The sequence below is a fragment of the Musca domestica genome, unplaced genomic scaffold (assembly GCF_030504385.1).
Source record: "Musca domestica strain aabys unplaced genomic scaffold, Musca_domestica.polishedcontigs.V.1.1 19, whole genome shotgun sequence".
In the NCBI taxonomy this organism is placed as follows: domain Eukaryota; kingdom Metazoa; phylum Arthropoda; class Insecta; order Diptera; family Muscidae; genus Musca; species Musca domestica.
In genome coordinates this window covers 14,197,700-14,220,054 of record NW_026712245.1, presented here as the reverse complement: position 1 = coordinate 14,220,054, position 22,355 = coordinate 14,197,700, and the positions used below count along the sequence as shown (strand labels likewise).

Here is a 22,355-nt window from a genome sequence, read left to right as displayed (position 1 = left end):
TCGTGCGATCATCTCCAAAAACAATAGGGTTCTATTCTTATCTTACAACAACACATAAGCTGTGTTCCAGAACCTAAAAATTAGTACTAATTAGTGCTAATTCTGCTACAACGCGTTCCCGTACTCCAAAAACTAGCAAAACTTGCAGCTCTCTCGAGAAAAAATGGCGCTGAGTGGTGCACATTTCTGCTTGTTTTAGCTACATGAATTTGGCCGAGCAAATGTGCAAATTGTAAATTTGGCATTTAATTGGCAGGGCTAACAAGGTTGAAAAATGTATTGATACTTTTCAAGGTTCGCGCGTGGCAACAAATGTAAAGAAAAAAGATAAACCTTAAAACTAATATTTGTCGTACAAAAAACAAAAAGGGAAAATAGGGAGCAACTGATGTATTCGCTTTTGGATGATTCCAGGAGTGAAGAGGACTCACTGAATGAGGAATCAGACGATGAAAACGTATTGGAAAACAGTGCAAAATTAGTGAAAGGTAAATTAAAAAATTAAGCTGAAAATCAAAGATGTTTGTTTATTACTGCGAACATTTTATTTTTGTTTTTTAGGTTGGCTGTCTTTCCAAATTGTGGCATTAAGTCTTCTAGCAGACTTAACATTAATTTAACCGGCGCCTCCAATCATGTCAGCTTCTCCGGGGTTGTGATTTGAGAAAACTCCACCTCTTCTTCAACGGATTCTGAAATCAAAACTTTCTAAATAAACAGCATTCAAAAATAATTTTTAATTTTAAATTATTTTCAATACTCATTTTTTTAAATTTTGGCGTCCATTTCAGTAAGGTTTCACCAGTCCGATTTAGACTGTTTTCTTTTGGAATTTTGAATGTTGACATTTTATCGCATTTCTGCTAATTTTCCGTTCCCTTATTTTTTGAGCACACCTAAATGAGAATGGCATTTCGTACTGTTCTCTCTTCTGCTAGTTTTACTACTAAAAAAGTACTGGAACACAACTATAGTGTCGTAGGGTATAAAAACAAGTTATTTCAACATATGTTACGATGAGCAGCGCTGATGCGACTCTGCTTTGCCGATAAATCGAATACAACGCATTCGATTTCTACATACGATAGGTCGAGAGTCGGTTTATATACCCCTACACATACCATGAATTGGGCTGAGTGTGTAGGGCTCGTCATAGAAAACGAGAGCGCTGTATTCTTTGCAAGTAGTTTGTGCAATAAAAATGACAAAAAAGTAATTTGGTGGAAAATCAGCGTTAATTTTCATCCGTTTGCACGACAGAATGTCGCAGGTTAAGAAACTTGCCGTGAAGTGAACAAAAATGAAATTGAAACAATAACAAGTGATTATAGATAACAAAAGAAAAATTCTGTATGTATAAGACCAACTATATATAGCGAATTGGATGATTTGTGTAAATAAATAATGTAACTATTAAGGAAAGCCGACAGATCGGAGAGGCTTCCCAAGCATTTCGAAGCATTTGTAAAACGATTATAAATTCTTAGCTTTTGTCAATTGTCAATAATATTGTAATCTCCTGCCGCCCCAAACAAGTACCGCCCTTCTCTTTTCATCGTTTAAGAGAGAACATCAGCAGCAAAAGAAACCAAACAAAAAACAATTTAAATATAGGAAATTATCGATTTGTGTTATTGTTGTTGTTCTTATTCCGTCTATGTGATAGCGCTTAATGTCATTGTCAAATGAACGAAACAAGCTTCGCCCTCAAAAATATTTTCCAGACGACAAGACAGCGAATTAGACAAGTTACCAGATTTCTTCCTATTTAACGCCACGCAACGAACCAGCTCTAAGACGTTCTGTTATCGCCACACGCACATTAACAAAAAGTTTAATATATTCGCGTTAACTGGTTTACAATCTCTAGAACCATGGATTGGATAATTAACGATGAAATGGGATTGACCGTGGGTCATGTTGTTGGCTGGGCTGCTGCATCCGCCATGGTCATAGGCGGTGTAATCCCCTACGTGCCTCAGTATTTGGAAATCAAAAAGACCCAAGATGCCGATGGGTTCTCTTTACACGTTTGCTTTGCGCTGCTTATTGCAAATTCTTTGCGTATATTATTTTGGTAAGTCTAAAGGAAATATGAAAAACATTAAACATAGAAGCATAATCATGTGGAAGATCTGGAGGTTTTTTTCTAGTTGAAGCGGAAATTTAAAGCTCAAATTAAGGCTTAACTCTCGTTAGAGAAAACTTTTTTTACCTGTTTAAGATAAGGTATTTTCATTCGAAGAAAAAACTGGTTAAATTGATATTCGACCCATGAACATCTTAGGTAAAAACTCGGATTTCCAAAAATGGCGCAATATTTGACAGAGATGTGGGTCCTTGAACCCGGACAACCCGGTTCAGATGAGTTTATTGAAATGATGTTTTCAATCGCAAGTCCTCGCCGTATGCTGGCTAATAAAAATATCAAATTTAAAAAATGTTTGGTTCGCTTACACGATGTGTATCTAGAGAATATTGACAACAAAATTGGTTAAGTAGATCCGACTCTTGATTCCGGATTTTCGGTTCAATTATCTGGGATCCCAGGCCCGCCCAAGAAAAAATACTTTCCCGGAATCAGCTACCTCAGAGAAGATTTTAAAAAAATCGAAGAGTTTTTACTAAACTTGAGCTATGCCTTCGCTGTATAGAAAACGCGCCATTTGCGCTAATTTAATCGATTCGGAGATTTAAGTACAATATTCAATAAAATAAAAAACTCCACGAAATCGAAAATGACAAATCTCAAGCCTTGGCGGAGTGAAGCCTGTCTACATATACACGTACAAAATTAAAAAAAGCATTGGTTCGCCAAGCTGGTGTTGGACATACACCAAAGCAAAAAAATGAACTTTGAACCATAAATGTTGGCAAATTTCTTAAAGAAGAAGAAAATTTTCAATATTTTCGTCTAAAATAAGAAAACAAATTGCACTTTTTCGACACGATGTTTATAATTTTAATGTATATTGTTCAGCGACAACTAGTTCGACAACACTATACCGTTTTTATTTATGGGCTACATACATTGTTGAATAATAGTCGAACAAAACTGACAGTAGATGCTCTTTAATATATTTTAATAAATAGTGCAGAATTAAATGTTGGAGTGAATAACAAAGCTTTGTCATGGTTTTTACAAAGGTATATGTAATTGGGAAAAGTTTTTCGGTTTACAAACCATTATGTGGTCTACTGTGGATTTCCTTAAGAATCTTCTTTCGACTCATGGGGCCACTTAGTTTAAAAAGTAGTTCGAAATCTAAATAGCAAAAATTATATAGTTGATCAAATGTAAGTCGAAATGAGCAAGAATGGTGTACTGTCCTAATGTCGAATGTAGACCAAACGTGATATTAACAAAACACACGTATTTTTCGGTCTGAAATTGTTTTGAATGGAATGAATGCGGTATAGTAAGTTATTCGAGTCTATATGAGGATAAGTGTTGTGCCGAAATAATTTTATTCCACACCAAGTGGAAAACATTGTTGGCGAAAGTCTTTCCATTCATAAATGCCAGCATGCATAAACAACATTACTAAGCAATACATTTCGAACTATGCGTTAGTTTCCTCCTTATCATTTTCTAGAAGCATAATAGAGACCTTATCAAGCTCCCAGTTTATGTATGTATATATATATATATATATATATATATATATATATATATATATATATATATATATATATATATATATATATATATAAACAAACTAATTCCTTCAATGTTTACAAAGAATAGGATCACTTCATTTTATAAAAGATCTAAACGAGGTAAACAAATACTTCCATGAAAATCCATTCTCTATGCATTGTGATCGATGGTTTTGCAGACCCTGCTAATTGAATAAATACAGACATTTCGCATTGTGATAACAGGGAATCGGAATATAACACTTCTTCTTATTGACTAAGTCGAAAGGGATTGGCTGAACTATTATAATCTAATGTTACTTGAACACATGTACATTTATATACATGGTACCGCTGAGATATCATTATGTGTTGTTAAAGGTCATTTGTACATCAAACAATTGCTGATAACAACGTCAAGACAACAGAAAACGTCTACTAACTATATAACTGATTGCCTACTATTCGTTATAATATAGAAATAAACATAACATGCTTATTAATCTTCATTTTATTTTCCGAATCTTTCACACACATACTGATCGTTTTAATCTGCATGATAATCTATTTATTTGAATGATAATGTGCTAAGAGTGGTTCTCCCTTTTTGGCTTCTAAACTTAAGCAGCAACTTGATTTTAAGACTGGTTAGGTCATTTTTTCATCGAATCATAATACTTTTGTTGATGAAGAAGATTTAAATCTGAACAAATTTGATTTATGTCACACAAAAAGTCAGATATAATATCGCCATATATGCCTCTTAACACGTTAACACATGGAATAAATTGTACCCATGATTCAACTGCTACTTTAACTACAAAGTTTTCGATGTCAAAAATACAAGAACAATTCACTTAAAACTATCGGCATTGCTATATGACAAACACTTTTGTTCCGGTAACAGTGTATATTATATAGGGTATATAGCCCTCTCTGTTTGTTAAAAATTCTCATTGGATTAAATCTGTATATTTATTCAAATTTACTTTCTATTAAACTATTACTTTCCTCTTTTGAATTTAAATAAATGCGCTTTTATTCCGCTTTGCTAAAGAAAACGTTTTGGTGAGGTTAGGAATTATAGCAGAATATGATGATGGATTCCTTTCTGTAGCTGCTATTTAAATGTCTTGAGATGAATTTCAATTATAAGGTCAGACCGAATGAAAAAAATTTAATCGCAAGAATTCCGCGATTGTTTTTAATGTTTCATCCGACATCACAAAGCCCAAAGCCGTAATATTCATTGGATTTTTTTTCACAAATACGTACACACTTGAGTTAAAAAGCGCAACAGCTTGGTTACTTTTTTGTACAATATAACGGTAGGCATATTATCCAAATTATTATTGGATTCCAAGAATGAAATTATTATTTGGCTTTTGACTTGATTTGATTTTTACCCAACTTTTGGCATGACATTACACGAGCCAATTATTTACATGACAAATAACAAAGACTTAGGGATGACATTTTATCTCAACCTTTGTACGTTTTATTTTTAGATATAAACATTCATATGCCAAATAGTAGTATATTGCGTAACAGCAATGAGAGTTCTTCAAACCTGTTGATAGGTATTTTTTCAATTGTTTAAAGACGTTTAAATGTCGCTAAGTTGATTGTTTTGAATGAGGGTGATTTGCTTTAGTTTTAATCATTATGCTTAAAAGGAAGTCTTGACCCTACTTTTACAAGAAATGCGCAGATACGAGTATAAAGAATTATTTTCAGTACGACCCAGCAAACGTTTTGGATGTTAAACGAATTATGGGTTATATCAGTATTCTTAAAAATATGTATACAATTAAATGCTCTTCGTTCAAGCTATGATAAATATTGTGCAATCACCTACGATGGGAGGAAATTCCTGCCGGTTTGGTGGACTTAGGGCCATATAACAGAGCCTATAAAACTCAACTAATTACTGATTGAAACACTTAAAAAGGCAGACTTCAATATGTATAAAAGTAAGTAAGTAAGATCAACATCTTTGAGCCCTGTAAGACTCCTGTAGTGGGGTCCACTAAATTTTTCCACTTAACTTTTCTAGCAAAAAACTCTAAAAATATATACTTGACATATGCTCTCGAGCTTTTAACAAATTTATTGTTAGGCGCCAAGTGCTTAAAATACCTTACTAACTTTTTTGAACAGTCAATAAGCTTTTCCATTTCGGGAAGATGGATGTATACAAACCTTGTAATTGTGTCATGAGCTGGCATGAATTGTTTACCTAGTGGAAGTGTCTTGATGTGGAGATGGAAGTAAATGCACACAGACGATACAGTCAGATAAACAACTGATTCACAACGACATTATATTGCGTTAACCCATTGAGTTGTTTTTACATTTGCTTCACTCCCGTGGACAAAAGCAAATGCCGAATAGACATCATCTGTGTCACTCATACTTTCGTCTCTTCATAACAACACGGCAAATAGTACCAGACTACAAAAACGAAGCATATCATTTTAAGAAAATTACAGTTAGGGTATAGTCTTTACTGACAACGGAGCTATCAGGAGCACACATCGTGGGAATATCTTAGGTGAAGGTGATAAAATTAGTGATTACAGGTGCACCTTTTTCGACTTCAACTACATACCTGATAGGGTTGGTGGTGAACGTTTTCTGGACGGTCTGGCCATATATACAAAAGATGGTAGAGTATGGCGCCGCAGCTAGTGTCGTCTGCCCTAATCCAATTATTAGACCCTCGTATAAACTCAAACTAAATCATATAAGTGATTATGTTCCTGACATAGCAACAAAATGGATAATGGCTCTTGAGTTAGCCCGAGGTGGTTCCTATTCGATCGATTGATAAAACTATAAAACACCGATAAACTCTTATTGTCGAAGCTGGTAGAAGACGACACTTGGACGACGACACAAGTCATCTAAGGACATCTGACCGGTAATCTGGTAAAACTATAAAGCACCGATAAGATCTTATCGCCGAAGCTGGTAGAAGGCGACACTTGGACGACGACACAAGGCATCTAAGGACATCTGGAGAAAAAGAACATGTTCTCTTCTATCAGTTAACAGGTCTGATCTCATAATTGCGGTAGGCACATTGACTGACCAAAATGAAATAATAAACGAAGAATGGGTAGAGGTCTTTAAATATCTACTATGCAGATGTACCAGATTGTCAAACAGAAGACATCGGCTATTTGGTAGGAGGGATATAGAAACAATAGATGAAAGCTCGCCGAGTGATGTAGCGGCCGACTCACCTGAAGCGACGCGTCCTTAAACTAAACCAAAACATCAGTCACATCGACCACGCATCTATCAAACACAATTGTCACGCCAAATTTTAAGATTGTAGCCCCCTCCAAACTCACCTCCATATACCAAACTCATCGCACAAAAAGTAACCCATATCGAATTTTAGATTTCCAAGTCTATTTCTTCCCCTAAAACCAGTACCATTTATTATTTTCGTTCAAAAATACTTCCAAACTCACCTCCATATATCAAACTCACCGCACAAAAAGTAACCCATATCGAATTTAGATTTCCAAGTCTATTTCTTCCCCCAAAAACCAGTACCATTTACTTATTTTCGTTCTTTTTAGTAAGTATTTCCAAAAATACCTCCAAATCTCAATACTACACATAAACAGTATGTGTACATATTTCAGTATTTAAGCAGTATCCATTGGTTCAATACCATATGGTACTAAATGTAGTGATTTTTTTATTTTTATTTATTTCGTCCATTTCTCCCGAATAGTTCGAATTTCAAAAAAAAAAAAAAATGTTTCCTTTGGTACAACTGTCCTACACTCCATCGTCGGCCCTAAGGTTTGCCTAATTGAATTCACATAGACATATTTGCTATATGAACAAACAGTGGTTAATCTACCTATTCGATTGCAGGGTGATATTGTCACATTCTAATTAATTCATTTTTGATGAGAGAAGTTCAATATTCATGTGTGCACATGTCAAAATATTAGAAATGTTGATAATTTGAAAATTGTCTTTGGTCATTAAGTGTTAAGCGATATTATTTCCTGCAAACTTAAGACGATAAGGAATATCGCGTTTGTGAACAGTCTGTCAAATTTCCATAACAATCGTGGTAATTAATTGCCACTTATCGTACACTTGTATATAAAAGGCACTGACTGTTTTATCACTTGGCTTGGAATGACTTGCTGTTTTGCTAAAGTTTGTGTGTCTGATAGTAATTGCATTATATTTCACGGAAATTATATGTAGTCTTTCTGGAAATGTTCACTATATTTTGAATAGATATTTTTAAGAGTAGGTCCATGTTTAATATAGTTCTAGCTGACCCAGTCCGCGTGGCTGGTCCGTTGCTTTAGTTCAGAAAGCCAATCGTTGTCTAGTGTGCTGGGCACGTTCCTCCCGTTCCTTTTGTATTTCTCTTATCCGTATTTCTCTTATTCTTCCTCCGGACAATTAAATATGATTCTGTATGTATTATCATTTGAAAAATGTTTAGAAAATTATTATTATATTACTACACAGTCTATATTCGAACTGTATTGAAGCACAAACGAAATAAAGGTGGCTTGCGCACTCAGTTCGTCAGGAAAGTTTGTTGTCGTTGTCTGAGCTTCATCGATTAATAAGTTTAGGGCAATAACGGCCAGAAGGCTATTAACAAACATTTCAGCCGCTAATAAACCTTAAAGAATTCCACTGCGTCATCGATATTTTCCGTTGTTCTTTAGCGGCGGTACTCGCTTTAATTCTTTGCAATCACTATTTTACCACAACAGCTCAAAGGGCTTCATCATTTTATTTATTGCGGTCCAAAAAGGTGCTTAACAAATCCCCAAACATGCTTGTTGTTGTATTGAATTTGAATATTTGAAACGCGTTGTTTCTACAAATGTCCGATTTACCACCAAAGCACTGTAATTTTAATAAATCGATAAAAAAAATCATATATTGCTATCACTCAAATTATTTGTCGTCGCTAACATTGATATTTGGTACGAAGAACGGGAGGATATTGATTCCGATTGATATGTAGCCCCATGTATTAGTTCCGTCTGGACCTACCAACAGCTCTACTTAGATTTATTTCACAGAGGTACCCAACATCAACGTATGTTTTTTTTGGCATTTTATTATTAAATATATACTCGATTCTCCACACAAAATTTTCTGAGCAAACAACGATTTTATACACTGTCAGAACTACCTACTAATACAATATGGTTTATCACAAATGTAATCCTAAATAGCCCTATGCCTTCAGCGTCATTAACATTTAACTTAAAAGTGTCAAACGAATTGAAGGAAACGCAAAACCGAAATAAGTCGGCCAAAAACAAGAATTCATGGTTTTGTATATTTTTTCGTATATGTGAACTAAAACACGGATACTAATAACCAATTTTCCTCTTTATATCTCTCCTTTTTGTATGAACTTGTTAACGGCCTATGACCATGTGACATTTCGTGTTCGATGTTACACAAAATTTATACAACAAACGCACCCTTATTATAAAGGGGTCACAATTATTTTTGTTTTTTCTTTAATAATCAAGATTAAGAAAAGATTAAAAAAATTGTTTTTATCGCATTCGTAATACAGAAACCCTTCAACGTATTTATGTAGAATTGGCTTTATGTATTCTGATGGTAAAACACAACTCCAAATGAATTTTTTAATACATCTGGTTGTCAAATTGAATTTAAAACTAAAAAATTGCTTTCAAAATTCAATTTTAGTTGAATAAGAAACATTCTTCTTGTTTTATGTGCAATTTAAATTCTAAGATTCTTCATTTATTCCTCATCCAGCAAATATTTCCATGATTTTTTTATGTACGAAGCTCAAATTATGTTTCAAAGTCCTCTGCGACGAAACAAATATTTTAGAGCTATATTTCCATCTGAACAGTTTTTTTTTTTTTTCAAAATTGATTGCCTGGTTTCTAGTATTAATATGGCAAAAGTGTTGATCAATAACCATGAGGTAATAGAAAAAGGAATACATGGGAATACATAAGTGATTCAACTCTATATGCTTCAGTTCCTTGACATCTGCAAAATTTTGGACAATCAGGTTAGTGTCATTTCAAGCACATATACATTTAAACCACATGTTAATGAAAAGATGTCGGTCACGAATGTCGCCAAATAAACATTTTTGTTTTTGAATTCTTCAGTTATTGCGAATATAACATTTTTATAAATTAAAAAAAAATATTATTATGTTCCTCGAGTCGAGTAATGGAGAAACATATTGACACAAATAACATATATTTTATTCGTAATGCCGTGAATAGCGTTATGTCTTTGTATGTCATTTCTGTCTTAATTCAAATTTAAATATTTGATTCGACATAAAAATGGGAAGAAGTAAGAATAATGATATTTGATCCGCCAACTTAGCGGTGTAAAAATAAAAATATGATTGCCAGCTTCAAATTGGCTCTTCTCTAACTTTGATCTTTAGTCAACTGTGTAGCGGCTGATCTTAACATTTTATAAATATCTAGCAATAATTTGAATATTTTACTAATTTAACTAATTAATGTATAGCTGTCAAAATTACAATTTGTTGTCAATAGGTATGTACGATAACATTTCTAATAAAAATTCCACAGTATCCTTTTCTAGTAGAATATTCTCCCTTACCTACAAATATTTGCAAAAAGTTATTGAACAAAATTCAGGATTTTAAAGGATTTAATTAATATATACTTACAATGAAATAATTTTAAGAGAAGGGGTTTTGTATTTGTAATAATAAAAATAGTGGGACACAAAAGAGACATATTACTCTTTAACAACGAAATTTATTTTAATACGCCTATACAACTGCTTATCTGCAACTGATTTGCAATTGTCCTACGTACTCACAGAAAGGGGGTTTTTTCAATCTCTATTTTATTATACTACTGTTTACAAATGTTGGTGAGGTTTGGTTGTTGGAATATAAAAAGAAAACCCAAAATTTTGTAGTGATTGTGCTCTTGTTTTTACGTTTCGTTTTAGGTTCTCAAAGCGTTATGAGCTTCCGCTTCTCGTGCAAAGCCTAGTTATGAATGTGACTATGTTCCTAATGATACATTTGTGCGTCAAAGTTAAACGAGTCAATGCTAATGCCAGAGAACGCAATCTATCAGGTTTGTAGCTTGCCACTTAAATGTTTATGTTCTTATTCATCAACATATCGTATATATGTTGCTTTGCAGCAAATGATGAGATGCGTTTGCCAAAGGTTTTGATGACAGATGCAGACACGGCCGGATCCATTTCTATATCTACAGAAGCAGGTCCTTTAAAACGGAGTCGGTCACGACATTATTTAAGTGGTATGTATGATAAAGTTTGTATAATGCGATAGATATGTAGTTGTCCGGAACTTTTATAGTCCACACTATGTACCTTGTCACTAGGTAGATTTTGTTGAACTGTGTGTGTGTGCAATTATTTAGAACTTTATTTATTTTGCTTATGCCTAAGGACAGTTTTGAGTCTGAAAACGTCGTATGAATTTGTATATTTATTTAAACATTTTTGATATGAGTTTAAGAGAATATTTACTTAAAACGTAAGAAACGCACAGACCACATTTTCTGAATTAAATTTGTTTCGAAGATAGCAGAAAAGTAATTTTTGGATGTCGTACAATAGACAAATTTATATTTCATTTTCATAATAGTTATAAATGTAACACTTTATATTAATGCGTACTACGAAGTTTGGGAATTTTTAACTCCTTTTCTACTTTATAGCTATGCAAATAATAATAATAACAGGAAATTAAAATGAAAAATATGCAAAATAAGGCCTTTTTAACAATTTCGATTGTGTTTAGAAGATAAAATTATGATGGTACTAAATCATTTATGTGTTGATACTGAGATGATTTACTTTGATTTTCTTTTCATACCCTCAGCCATATGGCTAGAGAGGGTATATATCCAAAAAAGAGAGGGTATATATACGGTCCAAACATGCCTAGTCGAAATAACGGTTTTAGACCCTAGGACTCTTTGGACCAAATCCGTTTCAGGACATTTGAAGTCGATCTAGCGATGTCCGTCCGTCTTCAAATTTCTCACATCCCAATATTTTTATCAACCCAAGGTCGATCCGTTCCAAAAAATATTTTTTGCACAGAAAGAGAAGCGATAATCCGATTTTGCTCCAATTTTGTAAATCCTAATATTTCCACCACAAATGGTCAACGTTTTAAATAAGCAAAACGATTATAAAATGCGAAAAAAGCTTTCTATTCTCTTCGTATTTCACACATCACAATATTTTTATTTAACCAATGTCTGGTGTGAAGATGGGATATATCGGTCCACACCATTTTGTACCTCTCCCACTACGGGTCAAAATTTGAATATCCTTGAAGCTCATAAAACCCAAAATTAACATCCTCCCTAAGTGAAAGAAGTTTATTTTCTGTTTTCAAAATAAAAAGGCAAACTGACCACATTTTCAAACTAAATTATTACGTTTCAATTCTGATTTCACATAAATAGAGAGACGTCACAAATACAACGGCTTTTCTGAAAATTAGCCAACGAGTCAATTCCAATTAGTCGCGAACCAAAAAATAAAATAATGCCAATATTGTAACAATGAACTGTCAAGTTTAGTTCGCATTAGACAAAGAGCACGGGGAATATTCAGATGAGTTAGGAATACTAAAAATAGTCTATATTACAGAAGAATGTGTGCGTTAATTACACGTGAATGTAATGTAAAGACTGACATGGAACAGATTTCTTATGGAAAAAGGTAAAATCGCCTTTCATCCACATAACGGTGTACATACACTGTGTCACAACCTGGTGTGTACATTACGTGATAATACAAACCGCAGAAAACACAGCGTGCTTAACTCAGCGAATTTAGAAAAAAAATTAGACCGTGTTGTATACAGCAGTATACTAACGAACTTCATAGTTTGTGTGTACAAGTTCAAGTTATTGCATTAATACCATCTTTTTGATCATTTCAACGTATGCTAGTATGAGTTAATGGCTATTTTTCTAATTCTTTGCCTTTGGATAACGGTGTACCCCACGGTTTACCTATCTCAGTTATACTCTGCAATATATACATAAATTCTTTACACAACTCGTGAAGTAAATTTAAATAGCTTAGCCGTTCACTACAATGTTGGGCTAGGGATGTAGGAGCTGTGATCCCTTCTAATAAAATATAACTTCTTCACCAATTTCACAGGAGAAAATGTCAATTTAATTCAATGTCCTCGATCAAATTACTATCAATATTCATCAACGGATGAGAATTTTGGGTCTATCATTCAGCAGAAATTGATTATGGAATGACCATACAAAACTGTTACAAATGTTACTTCTGTTGATCTGTTCTAAAACAAAAGGACCTCACATTGATACAGCAATTAATTTGGTGTACGGGACAATTACTCATTGTTGTTTGTGTGGCAGTCTTCGTCCACTTTTCTTCCAAGGGTTAGCTACAATCCTCGACATGATCACTTGGCTATAGTCAAAGATTTTCAAAGGTGAATTTGATTCTAATGTTCTCAATCAATCACAATATTCGGTATTCTTATGATCTTAACCATGTTCTCTAACGGCGTTGAAACAAGGACTTCATGTTTGGCTAACTAAAAACACTGTTGGTTGCTACAATAACCGATTTTCCCTTTATGATGTGGAAGAAAATTGCAAAGCTAGTATATTCTTGCAGATGCTGGAACAGAGCATGTATGATCGGTATTTACATTCTAACAAAAGTGGAGTCAAGCTTATTATATCCCATGGTAGAAGAATACAGGTAGATGCATCTACGCTTAGGAACATTGATATGTAAAAAAAATGTTTAATGTTTCTTCAAAAATTAGTAGATTTGTATATGTATTCCTATACGACGCCAATCGGAGGTTGTTTTGATATGAATTTTTCAACAATATTTACAAATTTCAATAAATCTACCATGTTATATCCCAAGAATATTTGAATAACTACAAGCACTGTTGGTCTGTTCCAGAACTGCAAAAAATGTCAAAGTATTTACTACTATAACCGAAAAAAGAATTTCAAACTTAGAAATTTTTGATTTTTCTGAAGAATTATCGCTCAATTTTAGGGAAATTGCAGATAAAAGCGTCCACAGAACAGAAACTAAAAATAAAGCGGTGTCGAGGCTGGGCACAAATGAAAGGTCTCGAGGAGTACTTTCCGAATCAGTGGACCTTATAGTCAAAAAGAATTTCAGACTTAGGAATTTTTTGCATTTTCTGAAGAATTATCGCTCAATTTTAGGGAAATTGCAGATAAAAGCGTCCACAGAACAGAAACTAAAAATGAAGCGGTGTCGAGGCTGGGCACAAATGAAAGGTCTCGAGGAGTACTTTCCGAATCAGTGGGCCTTATAGTCAAAAAGAATTTCAGACTTAGGAATTTTTTGCATTTTCTGAAGAATTATCGCTCAATTTTAGGGAAATTGCAGATAAAAGCGTCCACAGAACAGAAACAAAAATGAAGCGGTGTCGAGGCTGGGCTTTATTAACCCTTTGCGAACCGGAGAAAAATCACCTTGGTTTGTGTCTTTGCTAATTAAATTTAAATTTATCTTAACGGACATTCTAACAAAAGTGGAGCCGAGATTATTACATCCAAAGTAAGCCTACAAATTACAATACGTAATCATAATATAATTTATTTATTTTAGATGAAAAAGGACATAAATGCCTACAAATTACAATACGTAATCATAATATAATTTATTTACTTTAGATGAAAAAGGACATAAATGCCGATTATCTGCAATTGTCGGATTTGCTGCAATGGAAGGGTGTATATGTATAATTTGCCATGGTTCTGATTGGTGCAAAAAAATTGCCTTTACCAAATAAATGTGCACAACAATATTGGGGTTGACATTTTTGCAAAATGCTAAGAGTTACATCGTGATGAATTTTTCGAAGGTTTCTCAGGATTTTGTCGCATTAGACGAAATATATCAACGTTTGTATACGTATGTTTGTTCAGGAAAAAGTTATTTGAATTGAACAATTAGACTTGTGATTTTTTTATTTTCAATCGAGTTTGCAATGTATCACTGATTATTCAAATTTCAAGCTCATTCGGCCGAGAGTTGTGCACAATCTTGCTAATGTTAAATTCTTTAATCTATATCAAGTAAGAACGTACTTGCCGGTTTTGCAGAGGGATGGATGGATTCCTATCCACTCCTTCTAATATTTTCCTCTAAACTTTTAAGTAATCATAATTCTTATATATAGAATTCCGATTGTCTTCAAATTTCACACATCCCCAACCCTAGATCAGGTTAGAATAATTAAAACTCCCACAAAATGCAAAATAATTCACCGAGATTTCTTTTGACTTCGAAAAATGCTATTCTTATTTCAAACAATCGTAACTCATAAAATATTTTAAGGTTATCTTTAGAATTTATACATTGCAATATATATACCATCATCTTTCAATCTTTATGATACGTCCCAAAACGCTATACATAAATAAATGGTCAAATGCTGAACGTATATGTATATCTGTCAGCAAACCGACATGGTTTGGTTTTCTCAAAAGCTACAAATGTTAAGGTATTCATTTTAAGAAATAAATGTTTTCTTGCTATATTTTACAAAAATGTTGTTCCATAACTTTTTGCAAAATTTGCACGCCCGAGATATTGTTTTCTCAGTACATGTTACTCAGTAATTTTTATTATTATCGTACATACCTAATATCAATAAAGCATGTTTACTGACGTTTGGTTTTTAGATCTCGACCTCAAATACTTCTGGAATTGGACCGATTTCCAGTCATATTTGGATTTTATGTTAGTCGTTTGGGCAGTCGGCGCAGCTGTAACATACCTGATGCTTTCCGTAGATTGGTTTATGGAAATTGTTGGATTTGTAGCGGTTTTTACAGAAGCTATGTTAGGTTTGTTCTAATCTCATTCTTAATCTATGACTACAAATATAATTGAATGTGTTAAATCTGTTCTTCTAATATAGGAGCGCCACAATTTATTCGAAATTTTAAGAATAAGTCAACTTACGGAATGAGCATCCATATGGTTTTAATGTGGACTCTTGGTGATATGTTCAAAACTGGTTATTTCATAGCTAGAAAAGCACCATCCCAGTTTTGGATTTGTGGAACATTACAGGTAATTTTACTCAGCGAATTGACATTTTTGTAGAAAAGAGTACATTTGGCTTTTGTTTACAGGTCAGCTTAGACTTGGCCATACTCATGCAAGTATGGATATATCGACACAATTCCAAGCCTCGCGATATCCATCGTGGAGATTAGCAGTTTGCCCCCGAAGAACAACAACAGCAACAACAAATACAAGAACAAAATTCTAATACCAACAACATTTCAGCAGACAGTATTAGCCAATCACTCCACAACACCATAACGAGCAGTGGAAGCGGTGACGACCACCTATTGACAGCACATGCAGAGGACGAATACAAGAGTTATCACGACAATCGTGCATTTCAATTTCACAATAATAACACTTTAGGTCGAAAAAAGGCCGTGGGAAGCATTTCCGATAGTAAAACAACGAAACAAGCTAGCCAAGTAGATCAGACAACCGTTGTTGGAGATAAATTAAATGTGGTAATAATACACGAAATTTCTAAGAAGCCACCGCAGGAAGATGCAGACTTCAAAGTGGACCAAGTGTGCGCATGCACAAGCCAACAAAATAATATTAAGGCAGGCGGCGAGACACGCAAACGCCATAATGCCACGCAGACACCAACTTCACTAATAAATTGGGAAAAACGCCCGTATTATCATAGCAATAATTTATTGCAATGCCATTGCGAATACATCTGCCTAAGGAGGTCACCCGCATCATGTTATTGTCCAAATGCCCAAGAACAAGTGTGCCACTGCCATCGTTTACCAAATTCTACCTCCCATTACTGTCGATACAAGTGCCAGCACCATCACAGACATAGTGGACGATCTCGTTCGACGGATCATAAACATCACGAAGGCCAAGGACCTCCGATGGGCATAAAGGAGTGTCCTATGCGACGCAAGCACAACAAATGTTGGAGCGAGAATCGATCCCGTTACGGACCTATGAAACAACAAGCCCATAACTTACACTGCTCTTCTATGGAACACCTTCCAAATATCTATACCAAGTCTTCCGAATCTAGTGATGATCCACATAACCATCCCAATCATCATTTATCTTCATCGACGGCCTTGCAAGAGATAGCAATCGAAATAGACGCTGCGACAATGACGGAAGACAACAGTACAACGGCCACATCAAATTTTGCATTCAAAGTAGCCGCCGACAACGCTGTCGTTCCGATTATTCGTGCTCCTATTCATGCCGACTCTGATGAGGAAAGCAGAGGTGTTATCAGGCATATGAAGAGAAGATCTTCGATCAACTCAAATACGACCGCCGAGACTGATGAATTTTCTAATGAGGAAGCTGAAGAAAACCAGCCTCAAGGAGATTATAGATGTCAGTGTGTGTATTGGCATTCTTATGAAAGCGGCCAGAAATTTTTAGCCAGTGCGGTGGCGGAACCTAAAAATGAATGCGTCAAAATAAAGCGCAAGCGTTTCATTGCTGCAGACGACTGCTGTAGCAGTTGCTCCAGATGTTCTAGCTGTTCATGTTCCCACGTACATACTAGTAGTTGCAGCAGTTTCGAGGAATGGCCAGGAATCACATCGAACACCCAGTCGTTTACTGTATCCGCAGATTGCCACCGTTGTGCTACCAAACGACACTCAGCAGTGTCAAGCACTGACTATACCGGCAATAATGATAACCCTTTCATTTCAGACGAAGTACTTCCCCAACCTTTAATTCAAGACACCACCGATAGCTCGGCTCCCACCAGTCGTCGCAGTAGTATTACAACAAGTTTCTGTTCGTGCACCTCAAATGCTCCATGCTGTTGTGGCGAAGATTCGGCTACAGGACAAATGTGTACGGCGCAGGACGCAACTATACGTACATCTTCGATTGGTAAAGTCGCCTGTCTGGATGTTGACGAACAACATTCAAGTACCTTGACACCTTTGACTAACCCATCATCTGCAGTGTCTACGCCAGTCGGGGAAGAAGGAGACGTCACTATGAGAAGCATAAGCCAGCCGTTGACTGATGACACATCCTCTCATAGTCATTCAGCTGATTATTATTCCTTATCGTCCAGTCAGCCGCACTCACAAACGACACCAAATAAAACTCCCAGGCATGCAGTTATTTTGCAAAAATCTACAGAAGTTGCCCGAGTAGATGTTGCAGGTGAAACATTTGATGGTGAAGATCATGATAAAAAATCGCGAAAACCATGCAAACATTTCGGAAAACACCATCGTCATAAACGTTCTGAATCTCCAAGCGATTCCTATTTATGACGAAGTGTTTCGCTGGTCACATGGCCAGCGATTGATGTAAATTCGTTGCTACAGCAGACTATACGTCAATCCGCCATTCTGCAGGAGAATTCTCAACCGCCCGATGATAGTTTGTCAGCGTTGGCCAGAAGAAAACAGCAGTTACGTCTACCCACGCAACCACAAGATCTGAGTGTTGGCAGCAATGATAGTTCTTCCGCAACTCTAACTTCCATAGTAACAATAGCGAAATTCCCTCCACTTTCCATGCAAATCCCGAAATCACAATTGTTGTCATCAAATTTGTCGCAGCCGCCTTCATCAGTTCAATCGCTGTCAGCCATCACAGCACTGTGTGGAACCAATGGGTCCAGTGTTGTTACAACAACGACATCCACAACCTCAGCTCCCAATAGCGGGCGCTTGAAGCGTAACCCAAAGTTTTCTCCATTGATTGGTGAGCCATTCAGCTGTGATCCACTACTGAATGCTGCCCAAGAACGGCGTTCCACGGAGATTATTTTATAGCAAGTTTGCCAAACCTATGTGCAACACAATTATTGGCAAAGTTCGTTTTGTGTCTTCAGAAGTGTGTACTCTCTAGTTAATGAAATTCTCACGATTGAATTAACATACAATCTTAATGGCTGTGCATGGTAATCTGTCATTCGATCTTCGATTTTTGTCAATTTCCCTCTATATCTAATCGTTCCACTAAATTAACATAAGTATGTACCATTAATACGAATTTCTCGTGCCCTTTAAATTTAAGTTGCTGTTTATCCTAGAATTTTTGATCGAATTTTTGTTTATTTACTTGTTGTTTCTCGGGGGTCAACTATTTCCTCCCCTAGTATTGCACTGCAATATGAATTTTCTAGACTATTTTTTGTTCTTTTATTTGAATACTTTTTTCAAAACAAAATCTACCTTTTTGTTTGGCCTAATGTTCCAAATGTCCTTAACGACGATTGTAGTGTTATAAAGGAGCCAGATGAGTCTCATTCTATGAAATCCACTTTGTATGAGGAGAACATGCACAGAAATGTCATACATAAGGAAAACATGCACATAAGTGTCATATAAGAATGAGTGTTTTATCGCAGCCAAAGTGTTGATATCAAATTTAAGTTTAACAATACTATAACGTGTCCTTTATCTGAAATAATTATGTTCTCCCATGTAAAGTCGTCGTGCGTTTAAGACTATATATTACAAACTTGAAGACAAGTTAATCAATTTTAATATGAACATATCCAGACTACTAGAACAATTATACAAATTATTAAAATAATACTATTTATAACATTTTTAGTTTTTGATCTCTGATTACGAAAAGCATAACGCAATTATAGAACTTGTAAAATTATCAGAGAATTTGTACGAAATAGAAATTTAATAGCTTTAGCTATTTCGTTATAAGCAAATACATAATATATAGTTATGAATAGCTTTGTTTCTTAGTTAATTTAGTGTATATTTATTTTTGATTACACTATTATACAAAACTATGCAAACCATTTAATTATTTATAAAAACGTAATATAGCAAATTATACAGACGAAAAGCTTTTAATTTTGTTTTTATTTTGTTTTGGCAAGTGTATGGAATTTTTTTCTCGTGTCGTACGTCAAACGTTCGAAACACGAATTAAAAATGTTGAAACTTGAACACTTCGTTGGCATACAGGGTCCGCCAAATAACCTTTTCTTTTTGAAAATAATAATAATAATAAAAAAATACTGAATATTTTCTCAAAATAAATAGTGAACAATAATTTTATTCAAAAGGCCGCCTCGGCTGGCCATGCGTAACCTACACGATTGGCCACCACGAATTAAAAATGTTGAAACTTGAACACTTCGTTGGCATATAGGGTCCGCCAAAAAACTTTTTATTTTTGAAAATAATAATAATAAAATACTGAATATTTTCTCAATATAAATAGTGAACAATAATTTTATTCAAATGGCAGCCTCTAATAATAATAATAATAAAAAAATACTGAATATTTTCTCAAAATAAATAGTGAACAATAATTTTATTCAAAAGGCCGCCTCGGCTGGCCATGCGTAACCTACACGATTGGCCACCACGAATTAAAAATGTTGAAACTTGAACACTTCGTTGGCATATAGGGTCCGCCAAAAAACTTTTTATTTTTGAAAATAATAATAATAAAATACTGAATATTTTCTCAATATAAATAGTGAACAATAATTTTATTCAAATGGCAGCCTCGGCTGGCCATGTGTAACCTACAAGGTCGGCCCAACTCTTAAGCACATTTTAAGCACTTATATTTGACGACATCCTACAAATAATAGTCCAAAGGTGTCAAATCGTCGTTACGAGTTTGACAATCAATATCAGCTATGCGGCTAATAATGTGATTTCTAAAAACAAGGCACAAAAATCGATTGTAGCTTCGATTAAGTGGCACGTAGCGCCGTCCTTTTAAAACCAAATGTTGCACAATATTCTTCTCTTCAGTTTTTGTGAACAAAAATTCATTCAACGTGGCTCTTGCTCATTTTCGAAGAGAAATGACCCAATTATGCCTTTAGACCATAATCCGCAGCGAACAGTGAATCTTTTTGGGTGTATCTGCTTTTCAATGTTTGCGATTGGTGCTTTAATTGCGATACTTTTACTTGTATACAAACCGGGGAAGAAAATCACTGTCACTGTTTCTAAACACATTCTACCATAAATATCAAAGTAATATCGCAATATTTCGCAGCCATGTTCAAGTGTATCTTTCAAATCAGGTTTACAGGGGATTCACGAAATAAGCACTAGTTGAAAAAAAACGTCAGATGGCGGACCCTGTACATACACTTCAATGTTAATTATTTTTGTTGCATTTGTACCTAATGCAAAAATTAATGTGGCGAAGTCCATCATTAGATTGTGCAGGTTTACAAATTTCGGAATCGCGGCTCTAACCAAGCAGTGTAGAAAAACTGAATTTTTCCAAAGCTGCGCATGATAATTCGTTATTTGTGGGAAAAAGCACAGTTTATTATTTAAAGTTGCGTGTTTACAACCCACTTTCATGTGTTTTTTTTTATCAACCACCCTTTAGTAGCGGCGCTCACCAAGTCATTTTAATATATTTAGTTATCTTTTTTGAGTTTATATTTTAAGTTATTTCATGTAAATATAATATAAAATAATGTACAACATTATTGTATGAAAACGTAAAAAATACTTCCTTGAAAAAAACTTGAGATTCCGTTGAAACATACACACTTATTAAATTATCAATTTGTTAATAAAATTATAAAAGTATCGAGAGAAAAGGTTAATAAAAATGCATTAAATGTTGAAATGAACATTCAATGTGTTAATGCTGGAATACAAAACCCCAAGGGTTTAAACATTTGTTGATTAGTATGTAGTCACCATACATGTATGTTAAAACTATGTAATTCGAATATTCAGTTTAAATAAATTATTGTTAGAAAAATTGTGAAAGAAATGACGCTTCGAACCATAATTATGAACACGGTCGAATTCGTCAGGTCGTCGTATCTACTTATCACTGTCAAAATAAAAAGTTCTATGCCTTTTCCTCTGCGTAGAATAAGGGATCTATTAAAAAGCATTATATAACTCCATACATATTTGTTTCATCTAACCAAAAAGCAATAAGAATTATAATAATAAATTAGCAAGTATATATTTTAAACTCTACAATTGACAGTTTTTCAATCCTTAAATACTTATCTATCTATTCAAAACATGGTCTTGTTAATACTTAATTTACAGGCCGATACTATATGCCGATGTTCAGATACACATTATAGGATATTCTTGTCGCTGCAATTGGAAGATTATCTGCAACGTTTTTGTATCGTGAAGCAGAAGACATGTAGATTTCCATAATATCGTGTTTATTAATAAAGTCAATATAACCAAACATCATTGGGTACTTAATGTAAATACTGGTATTATTGGTTAATGTAAGTACATATGCATATATGAGTGTAAGTACCATGAAATAATTTCTCTATGTGATATCATGCAAACATATAACTTTAATTTTTAAATGGTGTTGTTTGATAATGAAATAATTTTTCAAAAATTTTACTGGATTTGAAAAGTCCAGTAAATGATGTATTTATTATAATGTATTTTTTGCCAAACCCATTAAATATTATTGTGGTAAATAACATTATATATCATTATAATAACAATCAATGATAATCACTCATGTGAATGTGTGAATAATGTAAAATATAATGCGCTTGCTCCCGGCGTTAACCCAACATAAAGAGATGTGCTCCAATCAAACTTAAAACTAAGATAAGGCCCTGCATACGCTAT

General features: G+C 34.4%; 1 protein-coding gene across 1 annotated transcript; it reads left to right on the top strand.

Annotated features, from left to right (window-relative positions):
- Positions 1-1,133: 1,133 nt before the first annotated feature.
- LOC131802021 (uncharacterized) lies at positions 1,134-21,948 on the top strand. The gene is given in 6 exon segments (XM_059121352.1): positions 1,134-2,077; positions 10,642-10,772; positions 10,842-10,961; positions 15,408-15,572; positions 15,647-15,801; positions 15,864-21,948. Coding segments are annotated over 6 exon segments (3,462 nt in total). The 5' UTR covers positions 1,134-1,874; the 3' UTR covers positions 18,552-21,948.
- The last annotated feature ends 407 nt before the right edge of the window (positions 21,949-22,355 follow it).